Source organism: Rousettus aegyptiacus, unplaced genomic scaffold (genome assembly GCF_014176215.1).
Source record: "Rousettus aegyptiacus isolate mRouAeg1 unplaced genomic scaffold, mRouAeg1.p scaffold_m13_p_10, whole genome shotgun sequence".
Lineage (NCBI taxonomy): Eukaryota > Metazoa > Chordata > Mammalia > Chiroptera > Pteropodidae > Rousettus > Rousettus aegyptiacus.
Window position 1 is genome coordinate 66,616,436 of NW_023416285.1, and position 21,962 is coordinate 66,638,397.

At 34.3% G+C, this 21,962-nt stretch overlaps 1 protein-coding gene across 2 annotated transcripts in view; it reads right to left on the reverse strand.

The window, feature by feature from the left end:
- Positions 1 to 1,568: 1,568 nt before the first annotated feature.
- Positions 1,569 to 21,962, reverse strand: part of SLAIN2 (SLAIN motif family member 2) — a 65,624-nt gene continuing 45,230 nt past the window's right edge. For both annotated transcript variants that reach the window (XM_016128164.2, XM_016128162.2), the window contains 2 exons: positions 5,237 to 5,555; positions 1,569 to 4,600 (listed from right to left, as the gene is read on the reverse strand). In XM_016128164.2, the coding sequence (XP_015983650.1) occupies positions 4,534 to 4,600; positions 5,237 to 5,555 (386 nt within the window). In that variant the 3' untranslated portion in view covers positions 1,569 to 4,533. The remainder of the gene's footprint in view (positions 4,601 to 5,236; positions 5,556 to 21,962) is intronic.

The following is a 21,962-nucleotide window of genomic DNA, read 5'->3' on the forward strand; positions in this document are numbered from 1 at the left end:
ACACTCTCCCTGGAACTGATTCTTCTTCCAGGAGGTTCCATCTAAATAATGGCAGTCATCAGGGACATCAGAGTTAAAAGTTACACCGTCAACCACGACTATGATTTCCAATTTCACTGAACAATTCCTCAAATTTAAGTGGTTAATTACCTAGGGTATTAACTGTGTTTTCATTATAATTTACTATATTTCTCTAGTTTTCTATCATAACTAATTTTTCATAGGAGAAACTAATTAATGTTTTAAGATATAAACTATTTATTTTTAAGAAAATCAAGGATGATCTGCAATCAGGAATTGTGAAATGTCAAGCTTTCAATAGCAGTTAAAAAGCAAATTCATATTAGCATTCTTAATGAAAAATATCTTCTCTTCTGAAACAGAAAACTTTTTTACCCTTCAACTTAATATTTTACAACCATGTTAGAAGTCAGCACCTAAATATTTATATTTCTGTATTGTGAGATCCCCAGGTGAAATGTGGGATCATTTTCACCTTCTGTATTTCTTAATATGCTTTCTTAAAAGCAATTAATATTACTTTCAAAATCAGAATAAACCTTTACTTTTTTCTCTTCTTTTTAAAGTGAAAACATTAACGTTATAATGGATAATTGGTTTGCCATTGGCATCACTTAATATAGTGTTAACCAGGTTGTATTAAGTAAAGTCCATGAGTGAAATGAGTTCCATATTCAGACTAGTAACCAGAGATCCACTTCTCTTAGTCCACTCGGACTTATAATTAGGGTCATTCAAAATCAAAATACATTAGGGGTTGCTAACTTTGGCTTTGTGCTCATGTGAACATTCTGTTCACTACCTTCTTCCAAGTTAGTTTCTCTAGCATTTATTGTTTTTGTAACTCAAAGTTGAACACCGCTATAGCAAATACTTCACAAGAACCTCCGTATGGGTTTTCCTGTCACACAGGGCATATAACAACTTTAGTGAACTTCTCATTCATTGGTTTACAAGTATACTGACATTTAATTTTAAATGGATCTTAAGATTTTAGGTTTGCTGGGAAAAAATCCAAACATGAAGGGTCATTTCTGTCTTATTAGTGAGACTGATTATAACATAGAGGACAATAAAACCTTCCAAAAGGAATGCAGGAACTAATTAAACAGTATATAATTCTTAATTTTTCTCATGAGAAAAAAGATGCAAATGATTGACTAAATAAATACTCATATTTGGTTTGAAAATGCATTTTTTTTCCCCCTGGAAACTCTTATACAATGGCATTTGCTTGTTTCATGTATGCTAGCTTTTTCTAACTAGATATCAATTCATAGCAGGTGAAAAAGTTCCAGGAACATACCAATTTTGAGTAAACTATAAATTTACTTCAAATAATTCACATACGAAATACCCAGGACAGAGAGAATATGACATGACACATTCCAACCTCATGAAGATCAAATCTGAAATGGCAACGTGATTTGGGTTTGTGTGTTTAAAAATATCAACTGAGAAATTTATTAGAATCAATTGTAGGCAACTGGTGGCGGGGGTAGGGAACCTTACCATATCCAGAAATTAATAACACTTGAAAAAACATATAAATTTAATAATAAACATTATGGTCAGGCTGTTTATTAAGGAGGCAACCACACATACAAGTTCAGCTATAGAAATGCTTGCAAATCAAACTTCATGTGATCTAAAAGGACCATGCGTAATGTCAAAAATTGATGCCTGTACATTCAATAAAAAGTTAATTTAAACATACAGTCTAGATCATTCTAATCATACAAACATCTGGGGACACATGTATCTAATTTCCTTTCAAAAAAACTTTTTTTTTTTTATAAAAGTGATGTATTGAGATAATAATTTAAAAAAGTATCTGACAATTATGAATGGTCCCCAGTTTTACAAAATGTAGTTTCCAGGGTATGAAAACTGAAAAAGTCAACTCTTCAGAGAGTGTTTTATATTACAAACAAGTTTTGTAGAAAAATGATCCAGCAAATGCTTGAGTTAAGAATATTTATATTTTTCCAATTCTTTACAATTTTATTAACACACAAAAAAATAACATTCAAACACTGAGAAAATTAAATAACTTTGGAAGCAGAGCTCATCGTTTTCTGCTTACATATAAGTGACAATTCTGGGCTGTTGGCACAAAAAAATAATTGACATTCATAAAACCCCTACAACTACATAACAAACATAAGTTAAAATCATAGGCACTAGTTTATCAAATCCACGTTTCTCCTGTCAAGACTAACCACAGTGAATCCTCAGATTTTCCCAAATAGAAAAACTGGCAATACACAAAGGCTTTCTAGTAAAAAGGCAATTTTTCTCTTTAGGAAACTAAAAGCCAATAGTCTGTGGTAGTACAACAGTAGGTAAATAATACAACTCAGATCCACATACATTTTTAACAAGTGATGAAATATTTTAATAAAAAAAATAGACATTTTTATTCTGATGCAGCCATTTAGAAACAAAGTTAAATAACCTGAATACTCCTTTTGAAACTGATAATCTAACTTAAAAATGTAATGGGTGTTTTGTAATAGAGTTAAATTTCCTTTTAATTGTTAGATTGCAGCATATATTTTTTTGCAATGTTGCACTGAAAACTGAGACCTATTTTGTTTTGTGTATATGTGGTTTAAAAGAGAGACAGTGGCTAGTTCTTTCTTTTAAGATTTTTATAAGGGATACCTTCCAACACCCAAAGCAGATGCTTTATCTTCTTAAAAGCAACGTTTTCTAGTTCATCATCACGTGGAATTCTGTCACCATCCTTTCCTGACCCACCCCCACCACCCTCAAATTCAAGGATAAATTTCTTCCTTGCATCATATACCGAAATATACTAGCATTGGCAGTTTAAAATCTCCTGCTGCTTGTGCTGACTAAATGACTCCCTACTGGCCAAACTAATAACAACTAGCACGGTGTCAGTCATGGCAGAAGAGGAGGCGTGGTTTCAAAAGTTTTATCATTTCCTCAACATGTCAACCTCAATGCTATCCTGAATATCAAGATTCCCATTTCTCTCTCAGTGTCTTTTGCCAACTTACAGAATGTCTTTGACTAACAGGAAATGAACTTAATGTTCAAATCTCTAAAATCCTTTAGATGACATGACTGCCAAATTTGATATGACTGTTCAAATTAAGTATTTAAAAACAGACTTCTCACCATGAAAAATAAGAAGCCTGCTACAGGACATTTTTGTCTGGTAATAGTCTAGTAAAATTTAAATAAGTGATTCCCAGGGTACACATGAGGGCCATCAGAGAGCAAGTATTTAAGGGTTAGAGTCATACGTAGTTGGTTCCATTTGTTAACAAAAATGCAAAAAATGATGTAAGGCAGAATATAAGTCAAAAGGGACAGCATTTTCAAAGGATGTTTTTTACAGTTACTCAGTTTAAAGTAGATCAACTTAGGTAGGGTTCAGCAGGCTATTCTCCTACCACATAATATAGACCGTTGTGTCATTTAATAGCAACAATACAACTGTCATTACCAGAGATTTTATAAGTTAAGTGCATAGATTTTTCCCTCCTCTCTCTCACTGTATGGTTTTGTTCCAGGATGTAAGCACTGAGGTGGTTCTATTTATATCAAGAATCAAGACACATACTACTTGCTCTTTACCATCATGGAAACCTGCTAATAAAAACAAGATCTCTTAGTTCTGTAACAGATAACAGCATGTGAAGAAGTTGGCTTCAACAGCAAAGGCTGTCTTTCCTGAGCCAGGAGCTATACAGTTTAGAAAGATTGTACAACTGATATTAAGCCCTTTTGGCAATCACAATAAACACAAAGAAGTCCGATCTGTCAACGCAACATGATGGATGTATGCTGTAGAACTACTTTGGTGGTGGTGATATGTGAGCGACATCCAAAACTTAAGATTAAACAAAATAACAATTTTTCTAATGAATCTGCAAGAATAATTTATACAATTGTCCTAAATTTAGGTACCACATTTTAAATCTCTAGCCCAGGTTTCTTCCCACGCCCATGCTCTTCCTTCTCAGCCTAGTTTCTTAGAGCACCAGTGAAACACTAGTGAGACATTTTACATAATTAGTCAGAATATTAGTTCTCATTAACACAAATATTTATTGATACCATTTATACAGTAATTTTGGTTGAATGTGAAGTTTTGGATAGCTTGAATTCGCCATTTTCTTGTGCACAAAGGTACTCTCTCATTTATAAATGGGCATTTTCTCTTTGGCATCCATTAGTTTTTTGCCCAGATATTGGCCTCTGTCAAATATTTAAAAAATCAACTTAGTTTCTATTAAACAAAACTGAAAGTGATTCCATGGAGAGTGATTGTATGATTACCAAACACATCTGATGTTAAATGTCATTAAAGTGCTGTTTGATCATCTCTGTCAGTCTGTGCTAGTTAAGACAGAGTGCTGGGATTTCATAAATCCCAAGAGTCTTATCTGAACAGTCTGCATATAAAAGTTGTCTTTTAGCCTGGTGAAGGGGTATCCATGAAGCTGTGGACCTCTGCATTCTTGTCTTTGCTGGTCAATAACAGCCATCTTTCCAACTGTCATCTTTCATGCTACCATAGGTTTTAGGAGCTGGCAAGGATCTGAAATAAAGCAATTTTATAAAGTGATTTGCAAGGCACTAATGAAATGTTACCATGCCATCTCCCACATATGTAATCACTCTGTAGGTGGCACCACAGTCCAATGAAGGCTGTTCCAGGGGACGACTGAGATCAAGTTCTACACAGCTATTAGCACAACCATCCCACGCTCAGCGTTTTCACAACTTTCCAGTTTTACTGGACATCAGGTGACTTTGCCAACCTTTTTGTTAGTGAAGTCTAGCTACTACGGTACAAGAAAGGAAAGGTCTGTCTCGTCTTTTCCAAACACATAGATTATCAACCTGTTTGTTTGTTTGTTTGAAGGGCAGGGTGATGAATGTGATATTAGAGGCTTATTAGTGCCACCATCACTACTAGAGAGGCAGATTCGAATAGTCTGAAAAGGGCTCTGAAGTCAGACACACTCGGAACTGAAGGTCTTTAGTTACGTAGTCTTAGGCAAATAAAGAAATGTTTTATTCAAATTGTGCTAAGACTCCACTGGGAACCCACTTAGGACTCTCTACGTTCACTAGGACTCTATGTTCGCTACTGAATGCAAAGATGATGGTAATTCTAATCCACTCACTTTCCTATGCCCAACAATGCTGAAACAGAGCATCTGTCACTTACCTGCGAACAGGCTGTGCAAGTTTGCTGCGAGGCACTGGTATACCCCCAGCAGAAGGGGCACTGGGTCTGGGCAAGCCACTTCTCATCGTGGTTGTCCCTGCAGGTCTGGTTAGGGTAGTGCTGTTGATATTGCTGGGAGGATTTGCTGGGACTGTGTTCTGAACCACGGGAGGCCCAGGTGAGGAGGTGGTTTGTGTGAGTTGTGTTGTTTCTTGACTACCAGAAGAACCAGAGCCATGGTTACTAAATGCTTTTACTGGTTGCCGGAGGGCCAAAGGAGATGGTGCTGCAGGAGAGCGGAATTTGCCTGGAGAAAGTACTGCAGAATGGGAAAGAAAAACCAATGTTGGAAACAAGTATAAGTAAAATCACTGCTTTATATTACACTTGATGACTGGGCACCAGCATACTCGTATTCATGAAAACCCAATTTATAGAAATGCAAGGAATAAGAATATTTCTGGGATAATTAAAAAAAAATAAATAACTGGTAAGCCCTATATAACACAAGTCCTTACTCAGAGAATTGTTAACCATCCTTTACAACAGTATTTTAACTATGCCAGCTAAGAACCCATAATACCAGAAGAGCGAAGGGCATTGCAGGATTGTTTCACTGGGGCACTAACCTGGGCCTCATTCTAGAGGCGAAAAATAGGTTGACTACCAGATAGTTGACTAGAATTTGAAACGCACTTTCCCCTCAAAGAAACACTGATGCAGACATGTATCAAGCATCTGGTGGGTGTACCTGTACCGCCTATAATGTAACTTAAAATTTCAAAACTAAAAATTATTTAAAACAAAACTGCTTCTATTGTTGTGCTTCAACCAGTAGGAAGTTACTAATCTAGGGGCACAGCAAGAGGTATATGAAGTCACAGGATAAAGACAGTACATTTTTCTGTAATGTTAATTCTAAGTGGAACGTTAAAATATTTTTTATATTAAAATAAATATTGATACATGAAAGAATAAAATGTGTTATTTGTACTACTTTTTAAGCCAAAATAAATTTAAATAAATTTTATCATTGTGGTGGTCCCTTGGCAGTACAGGTTCGGATGTCCTAGGGGACACATTCATCCTTCCCTGTGTATTCTGTATGGATAAATGACCTACGCAGATATCAGTTTTAGTTTCTTCAAATGCCCATGGATGGCTATACACAATAAACATTTTAAAGATATTACTTTAACATGCTTTACCTAAATGAAGAACTCTTGGGTGATGTTCAGAGAAAATGGGGGGTGGGGGCAGGAAAAGGTCACCATATTCTCCCTCAAGCTCTATTAGTTTGGAGAGGATAGGGGTGAAGAGAAAGCTTGGGCCGGGGATGTGGTCCTTAAGACCTTAGAAAGCGAAAATTTTACTCAACTTCATCCTCCTCACTTCTACTAATCTGTCTAAAAGATATAAATAACTTTAAGGTCTACCATAGTACGGAGGAAAGGAAAGAATGGATGAGTCTGGCTACTGTTTTCATCTGGTATCTGGGCGGAAGAAGAGAGGATAAGCCTTAGCTTCAAAACTCCAAAATAGGGGAAATACATCTTTTACCTTCAATCTGGTTTTTGTACATAGCATCCTTCCTTCCCAGCTGATCTTTCTGCCTCTGTCTGATCAGAGCCTCAAAAGTCAGCATCTCTGTACTTAAGGTATACTAGGCCTCAGTACTTGGTGTGCTCAAATTATGTCTATTTGGCTCCTAAAACTTAAGAGCCATGATTCTCAAACTTGACTATGTCAGAATCTGTAGGAACTTTTAAAAAAAAAAAGTATGGAACCTTAGGCACCAGGCCATAAAATTTAATCTGGAATGGAACTCAGGTATTTATTTTAAAATCATCATAGAAGCTTCCTGCTATTATGACAAAACTGTGAAGGGCTTAACTCCCTATTGTAAACACTTATAAAACCGGGCAAAACATTAAACAGTTTTCAAATGTTGGACAACAGGCAATACATGACTGTGATCCCCGAAAGAAGGAAAATAAATGTGGTGTACCCTGTCAGTATTTTATTTTATTCTGGCGGGGGGTGAGGTAGTCCAGAAACACTTTTAGACTGTACAGAGCAGTACAAAGGAGGAGGATCCTGAGCAAAGTTATCTCGTTGAGTTAAGAAGACAAAAACTGGAATTTGAGGAGTGGAGTACTTTGGAGGAGGGAGTGAAAACTCAGCTTAGGGGTCTGCTTGACTCTTTGGCTAAATATTGAGCTGTGCGCATACTAAACAGAATCTGTGAGACTGGGCAAAGGAAGCTTGGAGCACTGTAAACTGAACAACCTCCAAAGCTCATAGAGAATGATAAAGAATTAGGAAACATTTGAGTTTCAACCAGTTGAAGAATCCTTGCCAAACATCCAGAGCAGTCAGGAGACACTTCAAAAGAAATAAACTAGCCCTAAAATAAAGCTACTCTAAATCCACTCTAACGAAACTTAAAAACAAGTCCCTAAAGAAAGGGTCAGCAAACTATCAGCCATGGGCAAGGAAACTGCTTTTGTAAATAAAGGTTTATTAGAACATGTCAACACCATGTGTTTTGTATATTGTCTATGGCTGCTTTCCAGGTACAAGAGCATAGTTAAGTAGTTATAACAGAGACCATATTACACACAGTCCTAAAATATTTACAATCTGGCCCTTAAGAAAATGTTTGCTGATCCCTGCTATAAAAGGATCAAACTGATCCATAAATAACTGCTTGCCACAGCAAAGTCCAACACTATTTAAAAGAAGATAAAATCCAGTGCAGAACAAACTTCATGTCTACTATCCAATAAAAAATTAATAGACGTAAGAAAAACAGAAAAATGATAACCAAACCAGGATAAAATCAGTCAAAAGAAGCAGACCAAGAGTCAAAGGGATGAGAATTAGCTGACAAGGATCTTACAGAAACTACTACATATATGCTTAAGGTTATAAATAAAAATATAGTGAGGTGAGAAATAAAAGATTTTTGAAAGAACTAGACAGAATTTTTATGATAAAAAGCTTACAATATATCCAAAATGCTAAATTCAGTGGATGAGAATAGTTTAGATGCTGCAGAAGAAGAGGCACCTGAAGACATAACAATAAGAATTACCCAAACTAAATAAAGCAAAAACAGTGAATAAAAAGACTCAAAAATAAAATGATAAAGCCTCAGTAACTTACAGGTCAATATTACGAGATTTAACAGATAGAGGGAGAATATAGGTGGGACAGAAAAAGATATGAAGAAAGGATGGTGGAAAATCTTCCAAATCTGGTGATAACTCAGGGAATGCCACACCAAGGAACAACATGATTAAACTCCTAAAAGTGAATAATATAAAAATCTTAAAAGACCTTTTGGGGAAAAAAAAGAGTAATGAAGATAAAAGTAGAGCCATAGTTGGGAATAATGGCTCTCGAATCAATCATGTCTTGGTTCCCCAAAACTGTTAGTCTCCTCTGGTACAAACTGAAGATGTCCACAGAAGACTTTTTTTTTTATCTTCTATAACCCACCTTCCCCTTTCTATTGGTGACTATAAAAATGTTTTCTCAATTCCATTCTCTATAGTTCCACTTTTGTCTCCCTTGCCAGACCAATCTCTACCCAAGTTATTTCACCCTTTTCCTGAAGACTCACTGGATAAGTGGATGACTGAGGCTCTGTGTCTCTAAGGTGTGGACTAGACTTGTTCCTTCCAGTACCAACTCCAGAAAAGCCATCTTCAGTCCTAGCTTTTACCATAGTTGTGAGTCTTTCAATTGAGATTTTTAGTGGGGACACAGGTTTCAGACAGTAAAACTTTACAATGTCCACTATCCAACAATAATGTCCTCCTCTAAAGTTCAGAGGAGGATCATGAGTTACAAAGAGTAATTTGCAAAAGCCTGGGGAGATGGAGATGGAGATGGATGGAAATGAGGTCAGATTAAGAGATGCAATAAGACACTGTGAACAACAATCTGGTGGATGGAGGATGACCAAGGAGTCCTAGGCTTCTTTCTTATGGTGACTGATATAAAGGATATATTGAAATTAGGCAGATTAGATTGCTGAGACTGAGAGTATTTCATGTCTACAAGACAGCCTTATAAATATTGGAAGATATTTATAAAATTTTGAATATCTTACTCAAATCTTATTAAAAATAAGCTTTATAAAAAGCATCTGTCTTTCTTGAAAAGCTTTTGACCACCATTTTAACTATTAATAGTTATGCCAGGGAAATAGCTGTCTCCTGAAATTTTTTAAAAATAAGAATCTTAGACTTTCACTTGGGAAAATGGAATAGATGTATTTTTACCTATTTCTCTCACTAAGAATAATTTAAAACCTTGGACATTATATATAAAACAAAAATAAGAAGACTTTGAAAAGCAGATATAAGAAAGACTATCTAAGGACCTTGAAACTTGAGGGATGACATGATAATGAGCTCCCAGGGTTTTCTTTTTGCCTCATATATTGCAGATTGAGCTGAAGAGCTGGCAACCTGGAAAAGCCATTGGGTATGATAGACCAAAAAAGTCTGTCTCTAGCCAAGGACTAGGAAAGAAAACTTTTAGATAATAATTTTCTATTTCAGCCAAATACTACAGAAAAAACTGTAGCCCTAACTCCCACCCACATCAGTAAAGACCAGTGGGAAGCCTTGACTTCTATCTTTGTGAGGCTTAACAAGGCACCATAACACCCTCTTCAGGGAGGAGTAAGAGAAGGCAGAAATGAGGTACTCTCTCTCCTCCTTGTGTTGATGTCAGAGGAGGCTTAGTGGGCAGTCAGAACTTTCATGATTGCTTAGTGGTAACAAGACCACCTCTACCATAGGGTGAGTGGAGACAATGTGGTAAGCCAGAATTCCTACCTCTACCCAGCTGACCCCTTCCCCCTGGGTATCAAGAGAGACCGTAGAGAACCTGGGCTTTTATTCTATTCCAACTGAGTGGTAACAAAATGCCCCTGCCCCTCATCTACTAACTGCCTGAGTGGTATGAGAAATGGTTTGTTAAATAAAATCCAAAATCTCATCACATAATGCAAAAATGTCTAGATTTCAATAACAACTCATCATACAAAGAACCAGGAAGATTTTAAACTGAATGAAAAAAGACAACCAATAGAAGTTAACATCAAGGGATGTTAGAATTATCTGACAAAAAATTTAAAGTAGTCATCATAACACTGCTTAGTTAATTCTGAACACTTGAAAACTGCAAAAACAGAAAGTCTGAGCAAAAAATAGACATAAAGAATCAAATGGAAAATTTAAAACTGAAAAATACGGTAAGCAGAATAAAAAACTCAATGGACGGGCTCGAGAGCAAATTGGAGAGGACAGAGGAAGGAATCAGTGAACTAGAAGACAGAACAAAAGAAATTACCCAGTCTGAACAACAGAGAGAAAATGGACTAAAAAACAAACAACAAAAAACAGAGCTTAAGGGACCCATGAGACTATAGCAAAAGATTGATGTTTGCAAGTCATCAGAATCCTGTAAGGAAAGGAGAAACGAGAGAGGACAAATTATATGCTGAGAAATAATGACTGACTCATATCTGGCAAAGAACATACATACTGATTTGAGAAGCTTAGCAAACACCAAATAGGGTAAATCCAAAGAAATTCATGCCAAGGCACATCATAGTAAGCTTCTGAAAACTACAGACAAGAAAAACCTGAAACAAGAGAAAGAAAGAAACACCTAGTCTATAGGGGGAAAAGGGTTCTAACCCCAGTGGATTTCTTATCATAACACATACAGGCCAGAAGAAATTGGAAAAATATTTTTCAAGAGCGGAAAAAAAAAGAAATATCAACCCTGAGAAAATATCCTACAAGAATTAAGGGAAAATCAAAACTTTCTCAGACAAAAGAAAACCAAGAGAATTTGTTGCCAGCAAACCTACCGTAAAAGAATGGCTAAAGAAGTTCTCTAAACAGAAAGAAAGTGATAAAAAGGAGGAACCTTGGAATATCAGAAAGGAAGAACTGGGGAAGCAAAAATATGGGCAAAAACAACAGGCTCTCCCACTCCTTGAGTTTTCAAAATTATATGTAAAAGTTGAAGAAAAAAATTATAACACTGAAATGGCAGGAAATGTATGTAGAGGAAATATTTTAAAAAATTTTAAATGGAAAAGGATAAAGGGTCAGGAAGGAAGGTAAAGTTTATATACTTGATTTGAACTTGTTGACACCAATAAACTAATATGTATGTATATATATACATGTGATATATTATGTATACATAATGTAATGCAACCACTACAATAACTATGCAAACATATACACTCAAAAACACTACAGATAAAATGGACTCTAAAGCATGAGTAATGCAGAGGAAGGCAGCAAATAGAAAATAAATGAGAAATAGAAAAAAAGACTTAGAAAACAACAAATAACATGGTGACCTAAGCATATCTATAATTACATGAAATGTAAATGGTCTACCTATACCAATTACAAGAGAGAGATTTGGCAGAGTGCATTAAAAAACATGACCTAACTTTATGCTGTCTACAGGAAACTCATTCGAATATAACAATATAGGGAGGTTGAAAGTAAAAGGATGTAAAAACATATATCATGCAAATGACACAAAAGGAAAGCATGACAGTGGCTATATTAGCATCAGGTAATTAAAAAGAACAAAGATAATACATAATGATAATAGGGTTAAACTACCAAGAAGACATGACCATCCTAAATGTGTATACACTAAAGAAGAGAGCTGTAAATATGTGAAGGAAAAACTTACAGCATTGAAAGGGGGAAATCAACGAATATACAATTATAGTTGGGGACTTCAACATCTGCCTCCCAACAACTGATAGAACTAGACAGAAAATCATCCAATATGGGAAACTCAATATCATCATCAACCACAGGATCTAATTGACATTTATAGAACAGTCCACTCAATACACATTCTTTTCAAGTGCCCAGAGAATATACACCAAGATAGACTGTATCCTGGGCCATAAAGCAAACCTCAACAATTTAAAAATAACCAAAAGTATAAAGAATACTTTCACTGATCAAACTAGAAGTCAACAATAAAAAGATAACAGAAAAATGACTTGAAAAATAAACAATACACTTCTCAATGGAAGTTAAAAAACACATGCCACTGAATAAAAAGTTTAAATATAAAATATCAAAATTTGTAGGTTATAATTAGGAAGAAGAAAAGTCTTAATAAGTTATTGCTTCAAAAACTCAGAAAAAGTAGAGCAAAATAAACTCAAAGGAAGCAGGAGGAAATAATAAAGAAATCTATTAAGCTGAATATAGAAAAATAGAGGGGAAAAAATCAATGAAACGAAGAGCTGGTTCTTTTGAAAGGACAATAATATTGATTAGCCTGATGAAGAAAAAAAGAAAAAACACAAATTACCAATATGAGTAATGAAATTGGATATCAGCACAGACCCTGAAGAAATCAAAACCATCATAGGAGTACATTCCTATAGACATCAATCTGACAATTTAGATAAATGGACCAATTCCTCAAAATACACAAACTACCACAACTCATTTGATATGTAATAGATAAGTTGAACAGCCATATAATTATTAAGGAAGTTGATTTTATAATTCAAAAGCCTGCCAAAAAAGAAATCCAGGCTCAGATGGTTTCACTGGGAAATTCTACCAAATGTTTAAAGAAGAATTGATACCAGAAGAATTATCATACTTTCTACTCTCTACCAGGAAACAGAAGAGAGAATACATGTTGTTTCATTTTATGAAGCTAGTATTACCTTGATATTAAAACAAACACGCACAAAAAGACAGTATCAAAGAAGAAAACTACATACCCAAATCCTTCATGAATATAGATGTAAACCTCCTTAACAAAATTTAGCAAATATAATTTACATATGTATATGTAAATTACATACCATTATAAAGTGGGGTTTATTCCAGGATGCAAAGTTGGTTCAATATTTGAAAATCAATTAATGTAATCTACCACAAAACAGGCTAAAGAAGAAAAATCACATGATCATATCTATTGATGCAAGAAAGCATCTGACAAAATTCAACACATTCATGAAAACCATTCTTAGAAAAATAAGAATGGAGGAACTTCAACCTGATAAAGAGTATCTATAAAAAAATCTACAGGTAGTATTATACTTAATGATGAAAAACTGAATGATTCCCTTTTTAGATCTGGAATGAGGCAATGACATATGCTCTCACTACTGTTATTCAACATAGTGCTTGAAGTTCTACACAGTGCAAAAAGGAAATAAAAGGCACATAGGTTATGAAGAAAGAAACTGTCTCCATGATTATTTTTATAAAAAATCCCAAGGAATCTACAAACAACTTCTAGAAATTTTCAGTTAAATAAAGTCACAGGATGGAAGAGTAACATACAAAATTTGACTGTATATCTTTATACCAGCAATAAATATATGGAAAACAAAACAAAAAAAGTAATGTCATTTGCACTGTCCTCATAAGAAGAAAATATTTAGTTGTAAATCTAATACAAACAAATCTCAGCAAATATAATAGGTTACAAAGAGGAAATGAATAATATGTGTGTAAATTGTTGGTAAAATGTAAAATACAACACAAATTTTAAGGTGTATCATATCCATGCCTTCCTCATCTAAGGAATACAGCACCTTTCAGTCTCCTGTAGCTGAGTTCTCCAGAAAGGTATTCAACAGTGCCACTCAGGACAGTCTCAGAGGCTGGCCTTATAAATTAACTAAAATATAGGGAGATTAAGTAAATTGGTCTCTATAGCCCAAATTAATTACAAGTTATAATTTCTTTTTAGTCGTTTTGGATACCAAGAATTACACTTAAATCAAGGCTTAAAATGAAGGAGTGTTATCTGCTCTAGCAAGAATTAGAACTCTATTTATAAAACTGACGTATGACTAAGAATGTAACCTTGATATCTAAGTTAGGTCATCTCTAAAATGCAACAGTGGGTGATATGAGGACTTACATATTTAAAATATTCATTTTTGTCTTTTAATAAGCATTTGATAAAAACCACAAGTTTGTTTTCTAATTAAGTTTTAGCTAATTCAGCAAGTACTTACGAAACTCTAAAATGGAAAAACTGAATAAATTATAAACAGTTTTTAGCTTAATAAATATTCACTGAATCTAAAATGTTTTATAAATATATCCCACATGTATCTAGCAATACAAAAATTAGATACTCCAAGTGGTTGTCTTCACAGTGGTGTGTCCACCAAACTTTAAATTATATTGTATAATTTTTAAAAATATGTAAATATCCAATAGTTTGCAATAAAAAAATACACATATCAAACATGAGCCGCCATGACTAAGAAGGAAAAAAAGACTTCCCTGTCAACAATCACCTACTATATTAAGTTACGTCTTCCCAGTTACTCGATGGTCTATGCACCATCGATGACAGGTTAAGTTCTGATTATGAAAGTCCACAGAGATGAAATAAATATAATTCTCTCATTATAAAGTTAAGAAATCCTTGTTAAATGAGTTACTAGTGACGATTTACGCCAACCTTTTTTTCTCGACAGAAAAGGAAAATTGCCACAACCATAGAGATCAATTGAGCAGGAAAGTCAGGACTTGAACCCAAGTCTTCTAATTCCCAGATTCTTTACTGGGAACTAAAAGAGAAACACCTCTGGGAGTAGAAATTAAAATGTTATTTTACATTTTAATTTTCGACTAGACTTAGAAAGTTTATCTGTAAGGCTGCTATCCTAGGCAGATTTCTTAAGATATAACACCAAGGCATATTAAATTTGTAATGACTGACAAGTAATTATAACAAAATTACAAGGCATAGAGAAGACTGATTTCTTCTTCCATTATTGTACATGACTCACCATTATTTTTGTTAAGCATACAGTTATCAAGAAAAAATTTATTAAATATAAGAGGCAGAAGTGACCCCTGGGAATAGGCTTCATTAGTTTTTCTTCCATATATACAAAAAGACTGATAGATATAAATAAATATGCTACCAGAAAATATTTGCAGCCTTATTCGTAACAGGCAACAAGTGGAAACAACTCAAATGTCTACCACCTGATGAAAAGATAAACAAAATTTGGTATACCTATACAATGGGTTATTATTTGGCAATAAAAAGGAGCAAAGTACTATTATATGCTATAATATGATAAACTTTGGAAATATGCTAAGTGAAAGAAGCCAACCACAAAGATCACACATTGTATAATTCCATTTATATAAAATGTCCAGCATAGGCAAAGCCACAGAGACAGAAAGATTAATGGTTGCTGGCAGCTGGAAGGAGAGGGGAATGGGAAGTGGCTATTAATGGGCATAATGTTTCTTATGGAGATGATGAAACTCTCTAAAATCTAATGGCGGTAAGAGCTGCTCAATTCTATAAATATACTAAAGAACACTTAACTTGTATACTTTAAAAGGGTGCATTTGAAAGTAGGGGAGAAGAGTAGAGGCAAGAAATCTTAGAATATAAGCAGTCATAGTTTTAAATAGTTTCCGAAAACAACTGAAGAGGAAGCTCTAGAGCCATAAAATTAGAAAATCTTAAATCAAGTTCTTTTTCTAAATGCTTAGAAAAACTAATTTCATGGAAAAAGGAGCAAGAGAATAGGACTCAGGCCAAATCTCACATAAGTTACTATAAGAGAAAAAGAGAAAAGAAACAATAACACTTTGTTGAAGGTCATTACCATTAGTTGACCCCATGAGCTGGAACCCAAGCAATAGGAGACTCCTCATCCTCTTCCCTGTCCTTAGAATGTGCGTTTTGCTTGCCTTTCCTGCTCCCAGGATCCAACTCTGAGGCAAAAATGTGGTGTTGAGACTACAGGACAACCCAGTTTAGGTCTTCTGAGTATGTGACTGATCCCAGTTAAGGCCTCTATATAAACTTTTAAGATGCTGGTAGGGAGGTGTAGAGGTCTACTTGTCTTGCAGCCACCAGAAACCAGCCTTGTAAATAAGTTCCCTTGCTTATTAAACCTATCACCTACCTATGTGGTGTGGTCTGCCTCCTTCTTTGGTCTCCCCCTGCTCTCCACATGAAGGGGCCAGTTTCAGAGAATAGCTGGAAAGCTCATGAGGAGGCTGCAAATTAACACATCTCTACTAATGGTGGAACCTTGCTAAAAATCATGTCACCGTGCATGAAAAGGTGAAAACTGTAACAATATTTCAAACTCTAAACACAATTAAGAAAATAATACAAGACATGAAAGAACATCATAAATTAGGATGGGAAACACTAAAAAACAAGGCAAAGGAACACAGAAGAGAACTACATATAAAATAAATCATTTCAAAATAAAGTCTAAGGTAGGAGGAAAACAAGAGTCACCACACAATAGATTATGCTTTAGGATAAACAATAAAAAGAAACTTTCACAGACCAGGAATAAAGTAAGAAAGATGAACAACAGATATAGAAGACAGGCGAAGAACATCCGACATGTGTATAACAGGAGTCCCATAAAAAAAGAAAACAAAGCAAGTGAACAACACAAAAAATGATAATTTTAAAAGAACTTGTCTGCAATTTAAGAACATTTGTAACTCCATATTGAAAGAACACATCTGGAGAAATCAACTCAGAATGACCAACACTAAGACATATTCTCATAAATTATTGAACTTTAAAAGGAAAAGAAAACATCTTTTGGACATCCAGATAAAAAGACCACAAATGGCTGTTAACAGAAACAGGTTGTAATAGAAACAATTCTGTATTCCTCATGAAAATAGGATAACATATTTAAGATACTCAGGAAAAGAAAATGTGAGCCAAAGATTTCAAATCTAGCTAATGACTTTCAAATATAAAAACAGCAGGTAAGCTGTCATCAACATGCAAAAATTGAGAAAATGGATATTTTTCCTATAACTCCTTCTTGAGGAATCAAGTAGAAAATGAGCTTCAAACAAGAAAAATGACTAGTAAGACAATAACATACAGACTAGTGGTACGCGTCAAATATAAATGCAGGGATATAAAGGAAGGTGTATATAATAGTTATATAATCTGACAATGTAGGTAACTAAAAAAAAGGAGCAAGCATATGTAAAATTTTATAAACTGTTTTTGGTAATCATATTATATGGTATTATGCTAGTGATATCCCTAGAAGATTTTGTGTATAACATGAGATAAAACAAATTATTAAATGATATCTTAATTCTATGTGTTGCTGAGAGATAGGATTCCCATAGCAGAGTGAAGGAGATTAAGATATACGTTTAAAAAGGTTAAGTAATTACCCTCAAGCCCTGAAATCTGCATAGGAAGTATCAGTATGAACTCATTAAGGCATTCAATCTTAAAACATACATAAACACAAATCTATATATATATTCATTAGCTCTAATAACAGAAGACCAAGCCCAGTAGCAATGAGCATAGCTAGAAAATCAAGTTTTGGTTTTGAAATACCATTTCCAAGACTTTTTGGAGAAATAACTAAATCTAAGTCTATGGCAAAAAATGTACAAAAATGAGCATATCCTGTCATAACAGTTAGCAAGAAGTTATCAAAAACTACTAGGGTTGTGTTAAAAAGACTTGAAAGCCAACTTGAAGAAGCTTCCACCAAAGTTGGGAAAATATCCAGAATGGGTTGAAAAACATAAAAATGTTAAAATATATAATTCATAATGATATATACTTAAGAAAAATATTGGTCACCTTTGAAGGATGACAGATTGACCATTTTTTATTTTGTACACCAGTAAATAAAGAGATAAAAACAAGTATTTATCCTGAATTTTCTAATGAAACTGCTGCTGGGTGACCAAAGAATAAGAAAAAGTTTTCTTCACACAAGTATTTTGACAAATAAACAAAAAGTTAGAATTGGAATGACCCGATTCTGCAATACGGTAGTCACCCTGCCATCTGTGGTTTTGTTTCTAGGTTTCAGGTACCAGTGGTCCTAAGATATTAAATGAAAATTTCAAGAAATAATAATGGAAAATTCTAGAAATAAATAATTCATAAGTTTTAAGTGCACACCATTCTGAGTAGCATAATGAAATCTCATGCTGTCCCATGTTGTCCCATCTGGGACATGAATCATCCCTTTGTCCAGTTTGTCCAGTTTATCCATGGTGTAAATGCTACCTACCCGTTAGTTATTTAGTATCTGTCTCAGTTATCATATTATTTATCAGAGAGATAAAGACCACATTCACATAACTTTTATTACAGCATATTGTCATAACTGTTTTATTATTAGCTATTATTGTTAATATCTTACTGTGCCTAGTTTATAAATTAAACTTTACAGAGGTATGTACGTATAGGAAAAAAAACACTGTTACATATAGGGTTTGCTACTATCCAAGGTTTCAAGCATCCACTGTGGGGCTTAGAACATATCCCCTGCAAATAAGGGGGGACTACTGTACCTAACAAACTAAGGATATAGGTATTAAGCATCAATGACTGCTAACATTACAAAAATAGAGGTAACCCCATTTAATATATCTTTAGCTGAAGAAGCACCACCACCTATGAAGTTAATTTTGCCAAAAAAACAAAACAAAACAATCTAATGAAGCATCTAGAGAAACCTGCTAAATGACACAATGGAAAAGATACCAGCAAAATCCAGCTTGTGAGAACAGTCAGGACAAACAATCTGGTGGTTTCTTCAAATGAACAATAGGGAAGAGTTAAGACATTTAATCTTAATTATAAACAGAGAAATGTGATATAATTTTATTATTTGAATGATAAAAACCATACAGAGAAGAAAGTGAATGCTATAAAAATTCAGAATGACTACTCTTAGGAGAGGGAATAAAGAGTAAATTACGTCTGAAGTAGAAAGGTGGAGTGTGTTTAAGGTAGCAAGTTCCAATCTCTTGATATGGATGGTGGTAATAAGTGGACTGCTTTATAAAAATTCATTAAGCTTTCTATGTAATATGGCTTTTTGATTTTGTTATATTTTAAAATGCAGCTTAAAATATATTTACAAATTAGAAATCCTTTAAAATTTATTAATATTTAAGTTCTTAGACAAATGCATCAGAGTCTATGGAAAAACAAGTCTACAATCTCAAAATAGGAACAGAAATATTTTAACAAGGTTAATGTATAAGTTAAGGAAAAAATCAAGAGGATATGAAGAGCTACAGTTTTACTATTGTGAAAAAATGTTTCCTCTAATGGTAGCAGCATTTTGCCTTATCTACATAAACTTGGGGGCTGGGGAGGGATAAAAATATAATGAAGTTAATTGGAATTAGGTGATCTTTAAAGACCTTAAAGCTGTAACTTTAATATTCTAAAATGCAGTCAGTATTTAATTAGGAAAATCTAGGCACAAACTTCAGCAGGGAAATTTTGATCTAGAACTTTCTCAGCAAAAGAAATTGATAGAGGTAGTCAAGATTTAAGAGGAAAAAAGAATCTTGGAAAATCTTAAAAGCCTTATCAAGCCTAAGTGTAAATAAAATCTATTCAATTACCATTCCCAAAATAACAGGAAGTGGTCTAACAGGAATTTCAGAGGGAGCATGTTCAGAGGGAGCACCAAGACCAGCCCCCTTCACCCCTCCCCCTTTCCTATTTTCCCAATTTTACATAACAAAGTCAGAGGGAGCATGTTCAGAGGGAGCACCAAGACCAGCCCCCTTCACCCCTCCCCCTTTCCTATTTTCCCAATTTTACATAACAAAGTCGTAGGAAAGGGAGCAATTCCTATCCTTTTAATTATTTAAAAATTGTATACAGCATAGACTGGTTTTGCCTACAACTATAATAGAAAAATAAGTAAACAGGGGCTAGAACAGAGAAAATGAAAGGATATAATGAGTATATCTTGTTTTTAACACAGATTCAATAAATACTTATTAGTTGATAGAAAAGATAACACAGACATTTTAAATTTTGGATCCAGGGTAATGACAAAATTCCTGGGTTCTCTACTTTCAGCTAGTCTGATATCAAACAGATTTTAAAATCATACCAATTAAGTCTCTTAGAAACACTGTTTACCTTACTTTGAGTATCTCAAAATATAGTGAATTAAAGCAGTATTGGACAATTATCACCACTAACTCCTCCTTAGTTGTCTCTTTCCTTCTAAATCAAAGTTTTTATATATTAACTTGTCGTGATCTCTACATTCACTTTTCCTAACTAGACTTCACTTTCTCCTCCTGACTTGGTGTGCTCTCTACCCTGTTTACCTCTTTACTGAGTTTCCAACAACTGGGAATAAATAATTTTTCTTTGTCAAAGCAGTTTAAGCAGTCATATCTATAAAGTCTTAAAAACACAAAATGGATTCTTTTCCTCAAAGAGAAGGATGGGCTAAAGAAACACAGAAAGCTTGCAAGAAGAAAATGTCTAGCCTTTCATGAGTTATTGGGCATGGCTGTTCAACTGACAAATGTTCATGGTGAGTTTCTTCGTGCTAGGCAACACAGTTCTTACTTCTCTTCCCATCTTCAAACTCCAGCTACTACTAAATGTAATTTAAATCAAAGTGACCATATTTCCAGTTGTTAAGGGAACCATCTTCCTCTTACCATAATTCTGTGAGCCCTTAAAATAATTACATCAGCTTTCTAAAAAATGTTATAGACTCGTCCTCAGAATGGGACAATTGATTTATATGACAATTTACTATTTGGTCCATTTTTCTCTACTGGACATGTTTAATGTGCCAAAGGCACCTGTGAACATGTGGCATCTGAATCCTGTCTGCCTCATCCCTACAAGAGCAGAGAATCCCACAGTCCAATGCAGACCCTTCTACCCTACAGTCTAGATGAGGGAGAAACAAGAAAATCCATTTTGGCCTTGGATCTATGAGGTATTTTCCAATTCAGCTTTACTAGTAATTAAGTTAATATTTTAAATCCTATTGTATTTTAAAATTCTAGTTCATTTTTCAATTGGTTCAGAACTTAACAGTGTAAAATGATGACCCCCAAGCTATTATATTAACCAGAAAATAAGAGAGTCTGGATTAAATGACAGTAGACAAAATGAAAAACAACAAAATTACAAAACCAAAACCAAACACACATATAAACTTCTTTCCTTTTACTAAGTCAACCAGACAGTTAAAGTACCAGGAATTATGAGGTATGAGGCTGGGTCTTAATGACATGATAGAGTAAGGGCAGTTTGGTGGCTCAGAGTCACAGAAATAATATAAGCTCCATAGGCAAAAAAAAAAAAAAAATCAGCTAGTAGTTACAATTTTCTTAACTTAATAAAAAGCAACATAAAATCTTTAAGCAAAACTTTTAAATTATTTAAACCTACCTGATCCCCAAAACATTATGATGCAGCTTTTGGGGCATGCAGCAAATAAAATTTATATAAACTTAAAATCCTCTACTTTTTTATTATTGTATAGGAATCTCTTGCTCTGTTTTAAACACCACAATCCTTTCATGCTCATCTGTTTTTACCTACCTCCTACACCTAGAAGTACTCAAAAATATCTAGAAGTCTCAAAAAAGGAGGCTAAGGTCCTCAAATAATATCCACATGGGCCCTTTTCTATGATCCCTAATAAGTCACCTTCTCCATCAAAAGAACATCATCTATCCACTCTAATTTCTGACGGTGGTACCAAAAGATATCTGTAGCGGAAGCCTATGATCAACTTCTGAAATTCAAAACACAGAGATCCACACATTCCAGTTTTCTATTGGACTATTCTCTTTCCTTCAGATTCTACTATCTAAAACTATTTCTTTAAATTATACTT